This window comes from Helianthus annuus, chromosome 14, assembly GCF_002127325.2.
Source record: "Helianthus annuus cultivar XRQ/B chromosome 14, HanXRQr2.0-SUNRISE, whole genome shotgun sequence".
NCBI classification, from domain to species: Eukaryota; Viridiplantae; Streptophyta; class Magnoliopsida; order Asterales; family Asteraceae; genus Helianthus; species Helianthus annuus.
In genome coordinates, this window is record NC_035446.2 from 89,160,753 (window position 1) to 89,177,307 (window position 16,555).

The window sequence follows — 16,555 nt, forward strand, 5'->3', positions numbered from 1 at the left end:
TCTGTATCTTATTCCTAGAGACGCAGTTCAACAACCCTTGTATCCCTATACACACTATGGGTGTAGTAAAATAATTCTGGCTCATTCAGGCCTTTAGAGGCAGTGTCTGCCTGATGCTGGCTATATCAGCATGTCAAATAGGTTATCCGTTCAAATGCTACTGTGCTTTTGTGCATCATGTTTGTCACTAAAGTTCAGTAAATAAGTAATGTAGTGACAGGAAATCAAAGTATGATGCAGATATGTACAAGTATCAACAATCAAGTAGCAGTTTATCAGAAATCTCAGTTAAGCACAGTAATTAGGCAACAATTAATAGTTAATTAAGTCGTACGGATACCTGGTTTTGTGAGGGTTGTCACAGAGAGTCACTTCAGACCACACATTGCTGAGCATGCATCACCGATAGTGATGCCAGTAGCACCGGGTAATGTGGAACGTTCGTTTGAAGCAAAACCACATATTCTGAACATGCTACCTACCTTTCACGGGAAAGGTACTGAGGAGCCATATGCACACATAGCAGATTTTGAGGCAGTTTGTGGCATGATTGCTGGACACGGGTTCACGCCAGATCAGGTTAAGTTGGTATTATTTCAGTTTTCATTAAAGGATGCTGCAAGGGATTGGTTTACATCGTTGCCATATGCTAGTATTTATACATTGCAAGAGCTGCAGCAACAATTTTTGGATGAATATTATACCCTGCAAAGAACCAAAATGGGGAGATTAGCAATTAGAGAGTTCCAACAATTACCGGGTGAGCTTCTTTACGAGTCTTGGAAATGGTTCAATCAATTGATCCGTAATTGTCCTCACCACGGTATTCAAAGATGGGAGTTGATTACCGCATTTCATGATGGGATTTCAAATGAGGATAGACGGGATATTAAGGCTATCACTGGGGGTACCTTTTTGAAAAATCATGTGGATGTAGATTGGGATTACTTGGATATTGTTGCAGCAGATTCAAAGAGGCAAGCACAGTCGGATAGGAATAAAAAGTATCCAATTGTGGCACCATCAAGTACGGGAGCCTCTAATGCAAGGGTTGCTCAACTAGAGAGAGAAAAGGAGGCGTTGGAACGCCAGTTAGCGAAGTTTAGAGGTCTTGGCGCAAGGGATGCATTGCATGCGGCACAAACCTTTCCGGTTTGTGATTCATGTGGGGAGTTGGGACATACTTTGGATGCATGCCCGGATCAGTTTGTAGCGGCTGAGGAGGACGTGAACATGGTGTATGGAGAGCAAAAGAATTATGATATGAACTCGAACACATATCATCTAGGTTTGCGTAATCATCCCAATTTTAGGTACAGTAATACTTCTAATCAGTTGAATCCGACTTTTCAGGTACCAAATCAAGGGAGCCAACAATATCAAAACCGGCAGCCGAATTATAATCAAAATTACAACCAAGGAGGCTATAACCCGGGAAATCAAAGGACCTACCAACAAAACCAAAATCAAAGCAAATCCAACAGTCAAAGCGAAGTTTCCAATAGTGAGATATTGGAAATGTTGAAACAATTAAAGAAGGATCAAGAATTGCAAGCAAAGGCATATCAAGCATTAGAAAAACAAGTTGCTCAGTTGGCGGTTGATGTAAAAGAGGTGAGAAGAGATCCGGGGAAACTACCGAGTGACACTACAAAGAATCCGCAACATCATGCGAGAGTTAATTCGGTAAGTACCATTCCAGCTTCTGAAAATGTTAATACAAGTTTTACTTCTTCTTCCCAAGTAGTTGCAGGTATTAGTGATGAAGGTGAAGAAAGTGAATTAGGAGCGCCGAATGTGCCTATTAAAGTTGGAAAGCTGAAAATCCACAAGGCGTTGTTGGATTATGGGGCGAGCACGAATATTCTGCCAGGCAGCTTGTTTGATCAGTATGAGTTTGGTCAGTTGCATGATTTTGATAGAAAGGTGATCCTGGCAGATGATACTTGGAAACAACCGCGTGGGGTTGTTAAGGATGTGAAGATCCAGTTGGGTGAGTTCTATTATTCGGTTGACTTTTTAGTGTTGGATTACGCACATACGAGGACGAACGAGCAACAAAAGGTAATTCTTGGACGTCCATTCTTGAACACTGCCAATGCTCAAATCAACTGCAGAGAAGGATTGATCACTATGAGTTTTAAAAATCGTAAGTTGATTTTTAATGTTTATTCAGAATCTATTACTTACGAAATTATTAATTCATATGAAGCAGTTGCTACTGATGAGATTGGTATTAAGTGTGACAGGTCTAAACACGAGATAAACGAAGAATCGGTGAAAAAGGTGAAGGTGAAAAAGAGAGGAAAAGCAGGTAAACCGCCTGATGGTGGAAACGCTCGGGGCGATGAGGCCGAGTTCGATCATAACTGTTACGAGGCGGCAAACTTTTCAGACTATGCGAAGCGAATTGATTTGGAGAAGTCTGGAGGTGAGCCGACCTTTGAACCACCTTGAAGATTGCAGGTATGATCTGGCTGAAGATCTAAAACTTAGCGCTCTTAGGAGGCAGCCTAAGGTTTATTGTTTTATTTTATTTTTCGTATTAGTTTAGTTTATTTTGTGTTGAACTGTGCAATCGTTCAAGTGTGGGGAAGTTCCGGAGGTTTGGTTAAGCTTTAGTGCACTTGAGGGCAATGCATATTTGTTTGGGGGTAGGGCAAAGTGCTTATATGATTACATAAAAATAATCGGCCCGGAAAAAGGATTTTTGGAGCGTTTTTGCGAAAATTTTTGGTTGTTTTTGGTATATTTTTGGAGTGTGGAAAAAGAGATGATTTGAAGAAAGAAAATCATGAAAAGAGAAGTCCCATGTATGTTTTTATTTAAAATTTATCATAAGAATTCGTTTGGTGGGTTTGAGATATGAAAACTTGAAAAAATGGTAAAATTTTCGAAGTTATAAACTTATGAAATTGAAGCAATTTGCTGGAAAACATGGTCTCAGGCGTGTCGCGGGGGTCCCATGCCCTCCTCCGCGTGTGCCTAGCTAAATAGTCAAAAAGTCAAATAAAATCCTTTTTCACATTGAAGTCAGATCAATTACCCTACAAACCATCTCTCCTATTTGAGCTATTTCCCTTCTTCTCCGGTGACATACCATCGATTCCTACAACCAAATACACCACCGTCCTGCTCCTTCTTACTTGCCCACATACCATCTTCTTCGCCGGAGATCACCGTACACCACCTCCATCACGGCAACCACTGCCGCCACCCACAACACAACCACCGGCGACGATTCACCTCCTTCTTCATTCCGACCGACCTCCGATTATTTCATCGGAGAACATCCTGATATCCGGCGAACGACCATCGAACCACCACCACCATCGACTGCCACCATGCTGACCGATTACCACCGAGTGACCACCATCGTCTCTCACAACGACCATCGTCTCTTACAACGATCAAGCAACCACCACTGTTCATCTTTGATTAATACTAACGTTTTTTAGTTTTCTCTAACTTGCAGTCAACTCGGGAATTCAGGTGTGAATGTTTACTATTTCTCTATGGTTATACAAAATAAATATGATGTGTTTCTGAAATTTGGAGATTATTGGGTGAGATTGATATGTGAATATTGGAGCTGATTATTGAAAAAAAAATATATATATAAAATACATGTTTGCATACAGAGATGTCAGGAGTTGGTTTAGGCGAGATGTGGGTGGTTACAATCAAACTATGTGAGGAAGTTTGTGAATTGATGGATGTTTGAAAACAGTAATTTAGGTTGAGTATAGGTTGAAATCGTGATTTGGAGGTGATAGCTATAGGATGAAATCATGATTACAGGTTAGTAAAAAAAAAGAAAAAGAAAAAAAAGTGACGAGTAATGTGTTTGAGGGATGTGGGTAGTGCATAAAAAAGTCGGGAATTGATAAATTGAGCTCATTGCGTCATTGTGAAGTTAGAGTTGAATATAAGTCACAAGGTGGTGTATGTTTGATGAGATGAGCGTAGTTAGCAAGTAGGTGGTGGATAGTAAATGTGTGAGGCGCTTAGGATCATAGAAAGGGCCTAAGAGTGGATAGTGGTGCATATGCACTAGTATGATTGGGTACTACTGTGTCACAAGGGTACATCAAGTTGATGCGTTATTTAGTGCATGTTCGTTAGATGTTAATGTGTGAAAATAGTAGGAAGATGATGCGTTTCGAGGAAGGTAAGTTTGTGCGAAAAGTAGGCCAGTTGATAGTCGGAGGCTCGAGTCAAAATAAAAGTCAATTAGTGTAGTTCCGTGATACGTGGAAGGATTTGGGGAGTATGTCGCGATGTGCGACGACGGTCAGGCAGAGAGAAAATCAAATTTTTAATGCCCAGTATTGTTTAATGTCATCCTAATCCCGTTTTTCGCTCGTTTAACCAGTGTTTGGAGCTTGTGAGATTTGTTTTGCAGGTGTCGATTGCTTTTGTCCATATTCAATCTTCATTTGGACGAAAGTGATTCGAACAATCAGATAAAGACAGGCGTCCCATGTTGAAGCAGCCGCGAATGAAATGCTATACGGTTGTGGTGGAACAAGGCTCGTAGGAATTCAACCGCATCAAATCAGGGGAGTCTATTCCATTTATCTATGTATTTTTATTTATGTTTTAGTGTGTTAATAGTTTCTCGCTCCATTGAGGACAATGTAAGAATTAAGTGTGGGGAGGGGAAACTAGCGTCTAGTGTGTCTTAGTTGTGTTAGTGTCGTGTCGAAAAAAATAAATAAAAAATTGAAAAAATCAAAAATCCAAAAAAAAAAAAGTTGAAAAAAATAGAAAATGTCCCGTAAAAGTTTTCGCACAAAATGGAAAATGATAGGTGTAATTGAATCAGTGGCATTTCGATTACTATATATACGAGATAATAAATAATCGATCACACGTCTAATTTAGGATATGTGGGTAGGCCCAGCTGGTTGAAAGGTTCCTTAGGCTTGATATAAAATAACTTAAAATAGGAGTCTTGTGGGTTCTCGCCTTAGGAGCTATGACAAAGCTGAAACTGTGGAAAGTATAAGGGGTACGTCATAAGTAAAAAACTTATAAGTTTTTCCGATTAAATTGGCACACCTGTTTCTTTTTGTGAAAACAAATCCGAAACAGTGTGGCGCCCAAAAAAAAAAAAATTTTCCATCCATCCATCTGAGCACATGTAAAAAAAAAAAACGTGAAGTTTATGGCATTAACCATGGGGATGGTGACTCGTATGGCGTATGTCCGCTGAACTGATCGTATACAGAAGCATGTAAGCTCACAATATCATCCATTCATCCATCATAAAGTTTAATCGGAATAATATAAGAGTTTTTTATATAAGGCGGTAGATTATAAATCTTTTAATCTCATAAGCTTGAAACGGGAATAGGTGGAGTCGTAGTCTTTTGAGTGTGGGATCCATAGATGACTATATAATACTTGAACTTAATGGATTGAAAATAAGGGCTTTGAAACCGGCGGTTGGGTTTAAGTGGACCGTATATCCACAATCTTGGTTAACGTGAGATGTGATTTGTTTTAATAAAATAATTGAATACATTGGAAGCCATTTGTTTTGATTGTGATTCCATTGCGAATAATTTTTTCGCGGACGAAAAAAGATAAGTGTGGGGATTTGATCGGTGCATTTTTAGTTCACGTTATTGGATATTATTTATAATAAAAATGAATTGATATGAGCATAGTATATGTATATATGTATTAAAAGACATAAAACTAGAAAAGTAGATCTAAATGATTAGTAAAACGATTGTAATATTTTGTAAGGTTATAATGGGTTGATATTTTAATTTATATTGAAACCATATGTTAACAGGAAGTCAAAGTTGTATTTGATCTAAAAGAATTGATGTGAGCTCTCGTGAATCATGTGGGGACATGGGCTATTGCAAAACATAAAAGTAATTGGGCTTGACATCAAAATTAAAGAGAATATGGGTTGTTTGTTTGACCGACAACAAGGAAAGCATAAAAGGTATTTTACGGCAGAATTTTAGGAGGATTCATTCAGCAGCCGTCGCACAACACAAACGAGGGACGAATTCATCATCTTTATTTATCTTCCAAGCCAATCTATGAGGTCTAACCTAATCGGGATGACAACCGAAGCGGTAAAGATCACCATGCGCGGCTAAACTTCTCGTGACTTCTGCCCAGACGAACGTTTACGTGGTTTGACATAATTATTTGTTTTTCTGATTCTTGTAAACTGGTACAGCTTGACCACTTGTGTTGGATTATTGGTAAACTTTTCTTGTGTTTGAATTACTTGTCGTTTATTAAGCGTATTGGCAACTTCCTTGCGTTGTTAGCGGGTTGGTAAATTGGTTGGTAATTGATACAATCAAACGGGTTATTAGGTTGCATAGTGAATCTTAAAAACTATCCCTATTAACTAATCAAATTCATTAATTCTGAGGCCATGTCTATGTGGTGTTTTGAATCAGAAAACTGATTTTTATCTTAAAACGGGTATTCGGGATTCCGGGTGGAGGTTACTTCTTCTCATCTTGATAACACTTTTCGTGACAAATCGTGTTTTCTTTTAAATCAAACAAACAAACCCCCGAATTAGATAGTTAGATAATTCTAGTTTTTAATTTCTTTAACGCTAACCACAAATTCTCCGTGGATACGATACCCTACTTACGCTATCTACGTAGTTTATTTAGGTTTTTGATTGACCCTTACGACAGTCATCAGTTCCGTTGTTTAGTACGTTGTCATAACGTCTCGAGCAAAGCGTAAAACTGTCAAACTTTTCAAAATAATCAAGTTCAAGACGATCAGATTCGTTGGGACGGATTGACGTCCAATCGGATTGCCGTCTGATCGGATTGCAGTCCGATCGGATTGCCACCCGATCGAACTGCAATCCAATCGGATTGCACTTGAGCTCAAACACTTAACATTTTCTTAATTTTCAAACCAACTAAATGTCAAACAGATTGCCATCCGATCAGATTGCCATCCAATCGAACGACAATCCGATCGGTTGACATTTGGATCTCCGACGCTTAAACATTTCATGATTTTCAAAGATCACCAGTTCTAACGGATTGCTATCCGATTGGAAGACCATCCGATTGGGTGACCATCTTGTTGTGAACTTGTTCTCACTAGAAATGTCTCGCCGATCGGATAGCTATCAGATCGAACGACCATTCGATCGATCGGCCTGAAGGGTAGAGATACTTCTATGTTTTCAAAATGTTACAACGAAAACTTCAAAGCCATCATACACAAACACATCCTTCCCAAACGAATGTCAATCCGACCGAATGGCCATCCGATCTGATGACCATCCGAACGGATTGACATCCGATCGAATGACCATCCGATCGGATTGCCATCCTACACTTGTTCACTTTGCACCGTTTTACGCACTGTTCAAGCTAATCTCTCAGCGCTCCCTTCGATCCAAGAGTGTGTTTACTTGTTAAATGCTATCTGTGAGTATACTCGATCCTCTTTTTGCTTTACGCACTTTTGGGTGTTACATACGTTACTTATTCAAATCACAATCAACACACAACATAAACACCATTTATACGCTGACCATTACTGCATGTTACGTGTTATTCGATGAATGCTTGTATGTTATGTTAACACAGTGATTGTTGCCTGACACCTTAGCAACGATAGTACTATAGTTTGGACTCAGCACCTGTCGTGGACAGGGGTTGTTAAGGGCTTTAATTCACGTGTCCCAGTGGGGATATGTGTTGCGCATTCTACAACTCGCAGTCACGTCTGTGCATATTTCTCTGTCGATAACCTACTAGCCTTCACTTTGTCACATGTTACATACTGGTTATGCGTAAACGATTTCGAACTCTATTATACTATTAAACTTGTATGCTCACCTTTACACTATGTGTATTGACCTTTATTTTAACGTATGTGATAGGTGCTTTGGATGCTTGCTTGTTATTTTGCAGGAATCGAGCTAGGATGGAGTCTAGAAACAAACTAAATAAAATCTGAGTTGTCGTAATGGATATTTGTCTTTGAGAACAATGTCTGTAATAACTGTTTTTATTTTATATGTTTGTGGTATGGGATATGAACCTTTAATATATTATAACTAATAGTTGTTATGGATTCTCCTGGACAATCTGTTTCGCTCAGTGCCGCGCTCCGATGTTTCCGTCATCGGTTGGGGTGTGACAGTTTAGGTTTATGATAATATTGCAAATGTGTAGTAATAAATAGTAGTATTGAAAAAAAGTACGATACCTTAAATATTTTTTTATTTCATAAAAATATGCTTGAATATACTTGAATGAAAGATAAAAAATTTTGTGATCCTATGGTGCCATTTAAAAAAAATGATAACGTATGGAGAAATTAAAATGTTTAATATATATATATATATATATATATATATATATAGGGTAAGGTTCATGCGAGAACCACCTTTATTGCGAGAACTGCGAGAACCAATGTGAACACAACCTAAATTAGTTAAAAAAAAAAACCTAAAACAACCTAACCCCCCCCCCCCCTAAAAAAAACCTAAACCCCCTCCCAAAAAAAACCCAACCCCCCCACCCACCCCAAAAAAAAAATCTAAACCCCCCTCCCCCCCCCCCCAAAAAAAAAACCTAAACCCCCCCCTCCCCCCCCTCAAGCTAAAATGCTAAAAACTAAAACCCACAAAAAACCTAAAAAAATAAAAAAAAAATCTAAAAAATCAAAAAACACACAAATTTTTTTTTAATAATTTTTAAGTTAAAATCGCTACTTTTAGTAGCCAAATTTTTTTTTTAATTTTTTCTTTCGCTTACTAAAAGTAGCGATTTTTTATAAAAAAATATTAAAAAAATGTTTTGTGTGTTTTTTTAGCTATTTTTAGGTATTTTTGGTTGTGTTCACATTGGTTCTCGCAATAAAGGGTGGTTCCTAACGGATCTTTGTCATATATATATATATATATATATATATATATGTGTATATATATATAGGGTAGGGATAGTGTACATTAATTCAGAAGTGTGAGAAGTGTATTATAACACTATATAACACCATATAAACACCGTATAACACCATGTAACACCATATAACACCATATAACACTATGTAACACTATATAACAATATATAACACTATACATCTATCATAGACATGCTATCAGACAAAATATAGTGTTATATTTGTTATATAGTGTTACATAGTGTTATATGGTGTTATATGGTGTTACATAGTGTTATACGGTGTTTATATGGTGTTATATAGTGTTATATATAGTGTTATAATACACTTCTCACACTTCTCATACTTCTGGTTTAATGTACAGGATCCTCTACCTATACATACTAGTGGGGAACCCGCGCGTTGTAGCGGTGTCGACAATACACGGCCGCAAATCCCATTCCAGTCATATATCTACATAATGACATCTCACAAATGTATGTGAACATGCATCAGTAGTCAAAGTCAAATGGAGTCAAAAAATAAATGTCATACAAAATTGGTCTTCCTGTTCCTTCTAGTTTGAATTTTTGTGTAAATCTTTTCTAATGAAAATTTTCACAATATAATTACCTTAACACGAACTTGAATTGATTCATTGACAATAAAGTTGTTACTCAGTAACACTAAAAAGTAAATTTTCCAAACGGGTCGCCTCTAACCTATCAATTTACTTAAGTAGAACTCCACAGAAAAAAATGCACCGATAGCATCGATTGAACATTAACATGCACCAGCGTACATACATTAACATTGACAACAAACACATAAATAATAGCCGATAATGAAAATCATAATTTAACAGAGCCCGAAAGCATCGATCATGATAAACAAGTGTAAGCGTGAAATATATAATGATGATAACCGAGTAGAGAACTCAAAAGTATTGACCACTTTATCATGATTGAGCTTGAAGTTAAAGGCTTAGATCTCAAGTCGAATTTCGAGTTTAACCCGAGTTTAGCAATGTTCAACCATGAATTCTAATTTATCATTTCCTGTAGCACCGCCCGTTGGTAAGATTTCTCAGTTCTGTAAAACCGGTTAAAAAGCGAGCCAGTTTTTTAAACACCTACCAATAGTAGATTATGAATCTTGAAAACGTCTCTTGTAGCAATCGATCAACCAATTGAAGCCCTTAGATGAATTCAGTGAAAGAAAAGGGTTTAAAAGCAATGGTATCAAATGAAAAAACCATCTCATTTGAATATGATATATCTAAATCAGACAAAAAAATATATATAAGATAGATTGGTTCCACGATATATGTTCATATATGATTGTATAAGTTCAATTTACAGGTAGTGATGCTTACTTTTCATCGAAAAATCATAAAATAAATAAGAGAGATAAAAAAAAACTTACTGAACATTATAAGAAAGTTGTAATGATTGGGGTATGGATATGGATTTCAGCATCAGTGAGTAGCTAATTTTCATCTCCAATTTTACCCCTATGTGCTGCTCTTTCTTTTACATTTTACACAAGCCATCTTCATCACCAGAAACCTCTCATATCCCGGTCTCAGTTGTATGATCTTGTAATTGTATGAAATCAAAGTAACCAAGTCATAATCACACACCTAAATCTCATGGACGAATGGCAGAAGAGAAGAGCAAAACTCAAACCTGATAATTGGGAAATCAAGTAGGAACTTTGTGGCTGATTTCAATGGTCGACTTCTTAATATGAGGGGCTAACAAAAACGGACGGGGCCATTGAAAGAAAGACGATTGAACTGCTGGAATTGATAATCGCATGTGAGTGTAGGGTTCAATTGAATGCGCTGAAGGGAGGGGCAGTTTCACAATTGATAATCTAATCAATAAATTTCGACATTCAATATAGCTTCAAATGAAGGGTTTCACAATCAATTGTAACATTAATATACATTTCATCATTTGCGTCTTCAATTCTTCCAACTTTGAAGCAATCATTGAGACGACAATAAATGGAGGGCAAATTTGGGAGCTGAGATGAAAAATTAGGGAGACAAGCCATGGCTGTTGATATGGCGTCTTAAAAATAAGGGGGCAAATTACATCTTAGTTCTACTGAAATGCTTTGCGGCAGAGTCATGCGCATTGGCTTCTTGTACGATAAGTTATCAAGAAAAACTGTTGATTTACTACTTAAACCCCAAAATTCACCAGAAAAATAAAAAAAAAATTATGAATCCAGGAATTAAATCCAAAAAAAAATTATGGGCGTTTTTCACAAATGAGCGTTGTGGGATAATGCCCAATAATATGCCCCATCAATGATTACCCGGTTATTATTTTCTTGTTTTATTTTCTTGTTAATACTACTGAAACAAATAACTTTGGCATCTTTACCATATCACAACTTTTGTAATGTGTTGTCGTTTCAACCTTAACCCGTATTAAGTCGTTACTCAACCCATCCAATCTGCCCATTTGTACACCTCTAATTCTTATAGAAATGTAAAGTTTGACTTTTTAAGTCAAAGTTATAACTTCTATGATGTACACTTGATATGAATTTGTCACAAGGTTAACATAATGTTTTTTGTATACTGTTTTTTATTCATAACCTAAATGATACTAAGATGCAATTGTATTATGATGTACACTTGATATGAATTTGTCACAAGGTTAACATAATGTTTTTTAAGTTTGACTTTTTAAGTCAAAGTTATAACTTCTATGATGTACACTTGATATGAATCTGTCACAAGGTTAACATAATGTTTTTTGTATACTGTTTTTTATTCATAACCAATTGGTCTTTTCCTTAAAACTGAAAGACTACCCATCTTGATCACAAAAAAGGTCAAAAATGGAACAATATCTCTTTTCCACTGACTACCTACCCACACAACCACACATTGAGCCCAAAGCAAACAATCATTTCATAATTAAATTGTATTATTCTACTTTATGTTAGATTCTTCATTCTTGATCTCTTCTATTGAGAATAATTACTTTTTGACATTCATGCAGCTCTTCATGATCCATCAAGTCCCATTTTCCGCAAAATCACCGACAACAGAATACATTTTTCAATTGAACTAAAACAAACACCATATTCCACTTCAAAGTTGTGAACCTATAAAAATTCAATTCCCTCAACAATGTTTCAGGAAACTTTAACCTCATGAAACCTTACACACAAAATTCAATATTAATTCCAACAAAAATATTCCCTAACAATTTAATTATAAGGATAGACCGAACACGTTGATTCTCAGTCGACTAAATTTTCTATTAGTAGAGGTATATGTTTATGGGTCAACCCGACCCACTCGTTTTGTCCCACACAGTAATGAAGTAAAAAGATTTCGAGTAAAGATGAAGATACCTGTCTTATACCACCACCAAGGCTTCCTCCGGTTAAAAGCATACCAAGGAGAGACGTGACAGCACCGCCACCCATATCACTTTCGTTATTGCGTATGGTGGTTCTCATAGATGTCAACATATCACCATACGTAGTTGCATGTCCTCGTTCAATTGCTTGTATGAATGAGAATGAAAATGTCATTGCCCCGGTTGAAGTCACTTTCGATAGAGCCTGCTCATATGCATTAGTTTATTACATTAGAAAATTTCATATTTGATCGTTAATGAAGGAAATAGGTTTAGCAACATATTACCACTGTATCCGCAGAAGATTGATCATCATCACAGCCACCAAAGAAGATAACTTCACCTCCATTAGTTCCCTTAAAGAAACCCGATTGAGGACTATGGTCCTCCCATACATACCGACCACTCCTACAATAATACAACATTTATTTTTTCACCAATCAGTTGTATAAAAGTGAACCAAAAAACAGAAACGGGTCAACATTTACCATACCTGTCCATTCTACAAAGAAACGGTTTATATAGTATTGAACTATAAGCCTCACTCTCTCCCTCTCTCGTTCAACATCAAGCTCAACTGAATCAGGAGACTGCTCACGGTTAGAACCATCGTTTTCTTGACTCTCGTTTTGTGCTTCCATTCGATCATTGGGCCAAGCCCCGTAATCGTTTTCACTCCCGCGCTCATTTTCTCGGCTTTCCGACATAGTCGAGTCCACACCGCATCCCTCTCGTATTCTGAACACGCATCCGTCATACTCTCTGGCTTCTGTAACCGTTGTAACTGAGCATCCGTCATCTTCTCAATTCTCACTTACCCTCCGCACCTGAATTCACCAAAATTCATCAATTCCAAACCTCATGCCCCTAAATTCAGATCAGTAAATCAAGAATTCATCCAATTCACAAACAAAAAAAACATATGATCAATCAAAAGAACACAAATTGAGATCTACCATAACTTAAACAAGGATCTATGAACCAATCAACCTAATAATCTATAACAAAATCGAAACTTTAGATTGAGAAACATTGAAAAACAAAGAAAAAACGTACCTTAGAAGCTATGTGTGTGTTCTTTTCAATATGTTAAAAACGGGAAACCCTAAAATGTTCATGGGCCACAAAAAAGCGAAATTGAATCGATTAAGAGGAATCTACCAACAGATTCAGATTAAAAAGTGTGAAATTGGTGTTTTACATGATAATCTTGTTTCCGATTGAGTGATTGTTTGTGTATTTGGGGGAAGAACTAAACCAAATTGAAAACGAAGAGAGGCAAAGACTCCCTCTTGTATATGTGTGTGGGAAGCACAATCGATTTGGGAGAGAATAAGGGAAGGTGGAGAAGCAAATGATTCAATTGTCGCATTCAGTTGGAGACTTCTTTGTGGGCAACGTACATTGATTGGGGGCAAAATCTATAATCTATAATACTATAAAAAGGAGAAGTGATGTACGTAAGTGTAATTTTACATTGCATCCAACTCTTAAAGCAATATGTACAATTAATAAAAGCTTGTTTTGTAAGGCTAAAATTGTAAAGAGGCGAATATCTTAAGACGCTGCGAGGGTATAAAAGTAAATTCAAGGAACAGCCATACTCACATGCTCAAATTCCTTTCCATCGCTGCCCTTAAAGAAACCTAATCGACATTCCTCTGAATCAAACCGAAGATTGAATGCTACGCAAATGAAACGGTGAAACGGTGGGAAACAATCAATCATGATTTGAGATATAAACTTGCAGATACAAGATACAGGGACTCAGGGACGGATCATTTTCTCTTTCCCTTCCAAACCTCTGGATCGCGTCTTCCGAATTCTACATCTGCAACCACAAAAGGGCTCTTTAAAGTCACCGTTTCACCCTTTCACTAACCCTAAAATGACTGGTTCTGATATTTAGATTCTGCGCAGAGATTATCTTCCACGGTTTGAATCAGTTATTTAATGATGAACTTGTACAGGTTCGTTGCTTATCTTCGCATCCACCCTAATTCCAGCTACATCTACACCTCTAAATTTATTTGGAATTACTGTAATATTTATATTTCTTAGTGTGTCTGGATATGTTATATGAAACCGTCATATGATTGTTTTTATTTGAAGTTACAAAATTCAGTTTCATTGTTCAGATAAAGTGATTTGATTTGTAATTATCCTATTATAATCACATTCTGGTGACTAGCTTAGTTTTCCGATAGCGTAGCATGATATATTTTTAATTGTTCTCAGGTCATGGGCATGCTCGGATCAAGTCTTTGGGATGTTTTGAGTTCATTAGGCCAATCTTAAGATGAAGAAAATTTCGATGCCATAGTTGTGCATAATGTTTTCTTTTCGTTAATTATTTTCTTCTGCCAGATGACACCAAACTCGACAGCTTGTGCATCGAAAGCTTTGTTGTGGTTTTCGTTTTTGGATATAAAGTATCGGATCAGGTTTGTTAGATCTGTATGTTGCTATATTTTGGTAAATGAAGTTGAATTTATATGCATTTGAGTGAACACATCACTTTTAAATGATCGAGTTTGCTTATTATAAGAAAATAATTATTTTTCCTCCCAAACTATGCCTTTAGATAAAGTCATGTGTAGTATGATCATCATAAATAAGTATGCGTGAACCATTAAAAGAATAACTGTTTTATCATGGACTATTGTTCGTTAGAATCAACTTGAAACGTGTTTTAAGCAGTCCTCAAACTTTTTACATTTTTGGCAACTTGAAATGAGTCAAGCAGTGGTTGGGAAGTAGTATGGGGTTTTATAATGTAGCGAAATCTTGCTAAATTCATATCGGGTTTTAAGGGTATTTCGCTAAATCTTGATGCAGGTTGAACTGGGTATATGCTAAGCTAAACTATGGCGTAAGCTGGAATTACCACTGTGGCTTCTGGAGTTGCAAAGGGTAATGCTTATATCATACAGGAACTCGATTCAGTTATGTCAATGGGTGGGTTGGTAAGTAAATGTGTCAAGGGTAATGCTAAACTATGGCGTAAGCTGAACTGGGTACAGATTTACTCGATTCAGTTATGGCGTAAGATGTGTTAGGTCTGGTCGGGTCGGGTCGAGTTGACCTCAATTAGGGAGTGTCAAAGCAGGTACTTAATTAGGGCATTTCAGCTTTGGTTTGAATTGTTGGGTCATTTCTTGTTGCGGATTACTCATGGTAAATCAGTACCCTCCTCCCCCGGCCCTCATTTCATTAATTTACAAAAAAAAATTCTATTTACATATAGTGGATACGGTATTAGAGAATGATTGCTGGTGATCTGCAAAATATGGTGGTACTAAAAAGTTGTAAAACACTTTATTGGTGATCTGCAAAATATAGGTAAGGTGTAGAAAGATGGAAAGGTTAAGTGATAGTTCTGCTATAATGATTGTACGTGACGCGTTTAAATCTGTACAGTTGAAGACATATTCGCACATTTCTGTTTTTAAGCTCATGTTTACTAGGCTTACTTTCTTACGTCTGTGCAGTGCCCCGATTCAAGAGGAGATCGGGTTTCTACCCCCTTCTTTGACTAGGTACATGCGTTTATAGTGCTCAATATTGGTGAGTTCTTTAACTTTTGCTTTGGCTCATTTCAATATGCAGAGAATGTTACGACTTGTGTTTCTTGGGATGGTAATGCGAACGGTTTATGCGTAGTCAAGAAACTTACCGTCATACATGCTCTTACACAGCCTTTGGAATGCCTTTGTGATCATAGATCTTATGACGTAGTTTGTTCCTTACGTCTCATTTGCCAATTTATTTTTCTACTTTTGTACAAAAATAATGTTTGGGATTAATAATTGATACGTATTTTTTTATTTCAGTACAGAGGATAACATCATCGTCTTGTAGCATTAGAACTAAACCAGATTGTCTCTAGGTTAGTTTGATATAAAAATATTGTCATTTGTTTATGGATCACAATGTAAATTTCCAGCACTATTTCTCAGCTTAATAGTCAAACTATTTATTAATATTACTGAAAGTTAATTAGTTTTACTGATTTGTTGCCTACACTAGAATCTTCAATTTGTCTTTTAGCAAGAGAGTGTTTATTTTTTTTTTTTTGAAGGCTCGCATAAACTTAGCACAATGGTTCAACAACCTTTGAAGTCAAACATTTTTACCTGTAAAGCCCTTTTTTATTGATAAATTTAACAATTGCAGTTACAAAATGAGTTTTGGAGAAAAATGGTTCAAGTTAAACTTAAAGTGGACGAGTCTTTCATATTAACCCGTGAAACCGAACTTTG

At 36.8% G+C, this 16,555-nt stretch overlaps 1 protein-coding gene across 1 annotated transcript; it reads left to right on the top strand.

Moving 5' to 3' along the window:
• The first annotated feature begins 411 nt into the window (after positions 1-411).
• On the top strand, positions 412-2,457 carry LOC118486511. Its single transcript, XM_035983004.1, has one exon. It carries the CDS (start codon positions 412-414, stop codon positions 2,455-2,457), a length of 2,046 nt encoding a protein of 681 aa, XP_035838897.1.
• The last annotated feature ends 14,098 nt before the right edge of the window (positions 2,458-16,555 follow it).

Bases quoted from the DNA above. Each gene is read 5' to 3' on its own strand.
- LOC118486511 (XM_035983004.1), top strand. From the start codon at position 412: ATGCCAGTAGCACCGGGTAATGTGGAACGTTCGTTTGAAGCAAAACCA.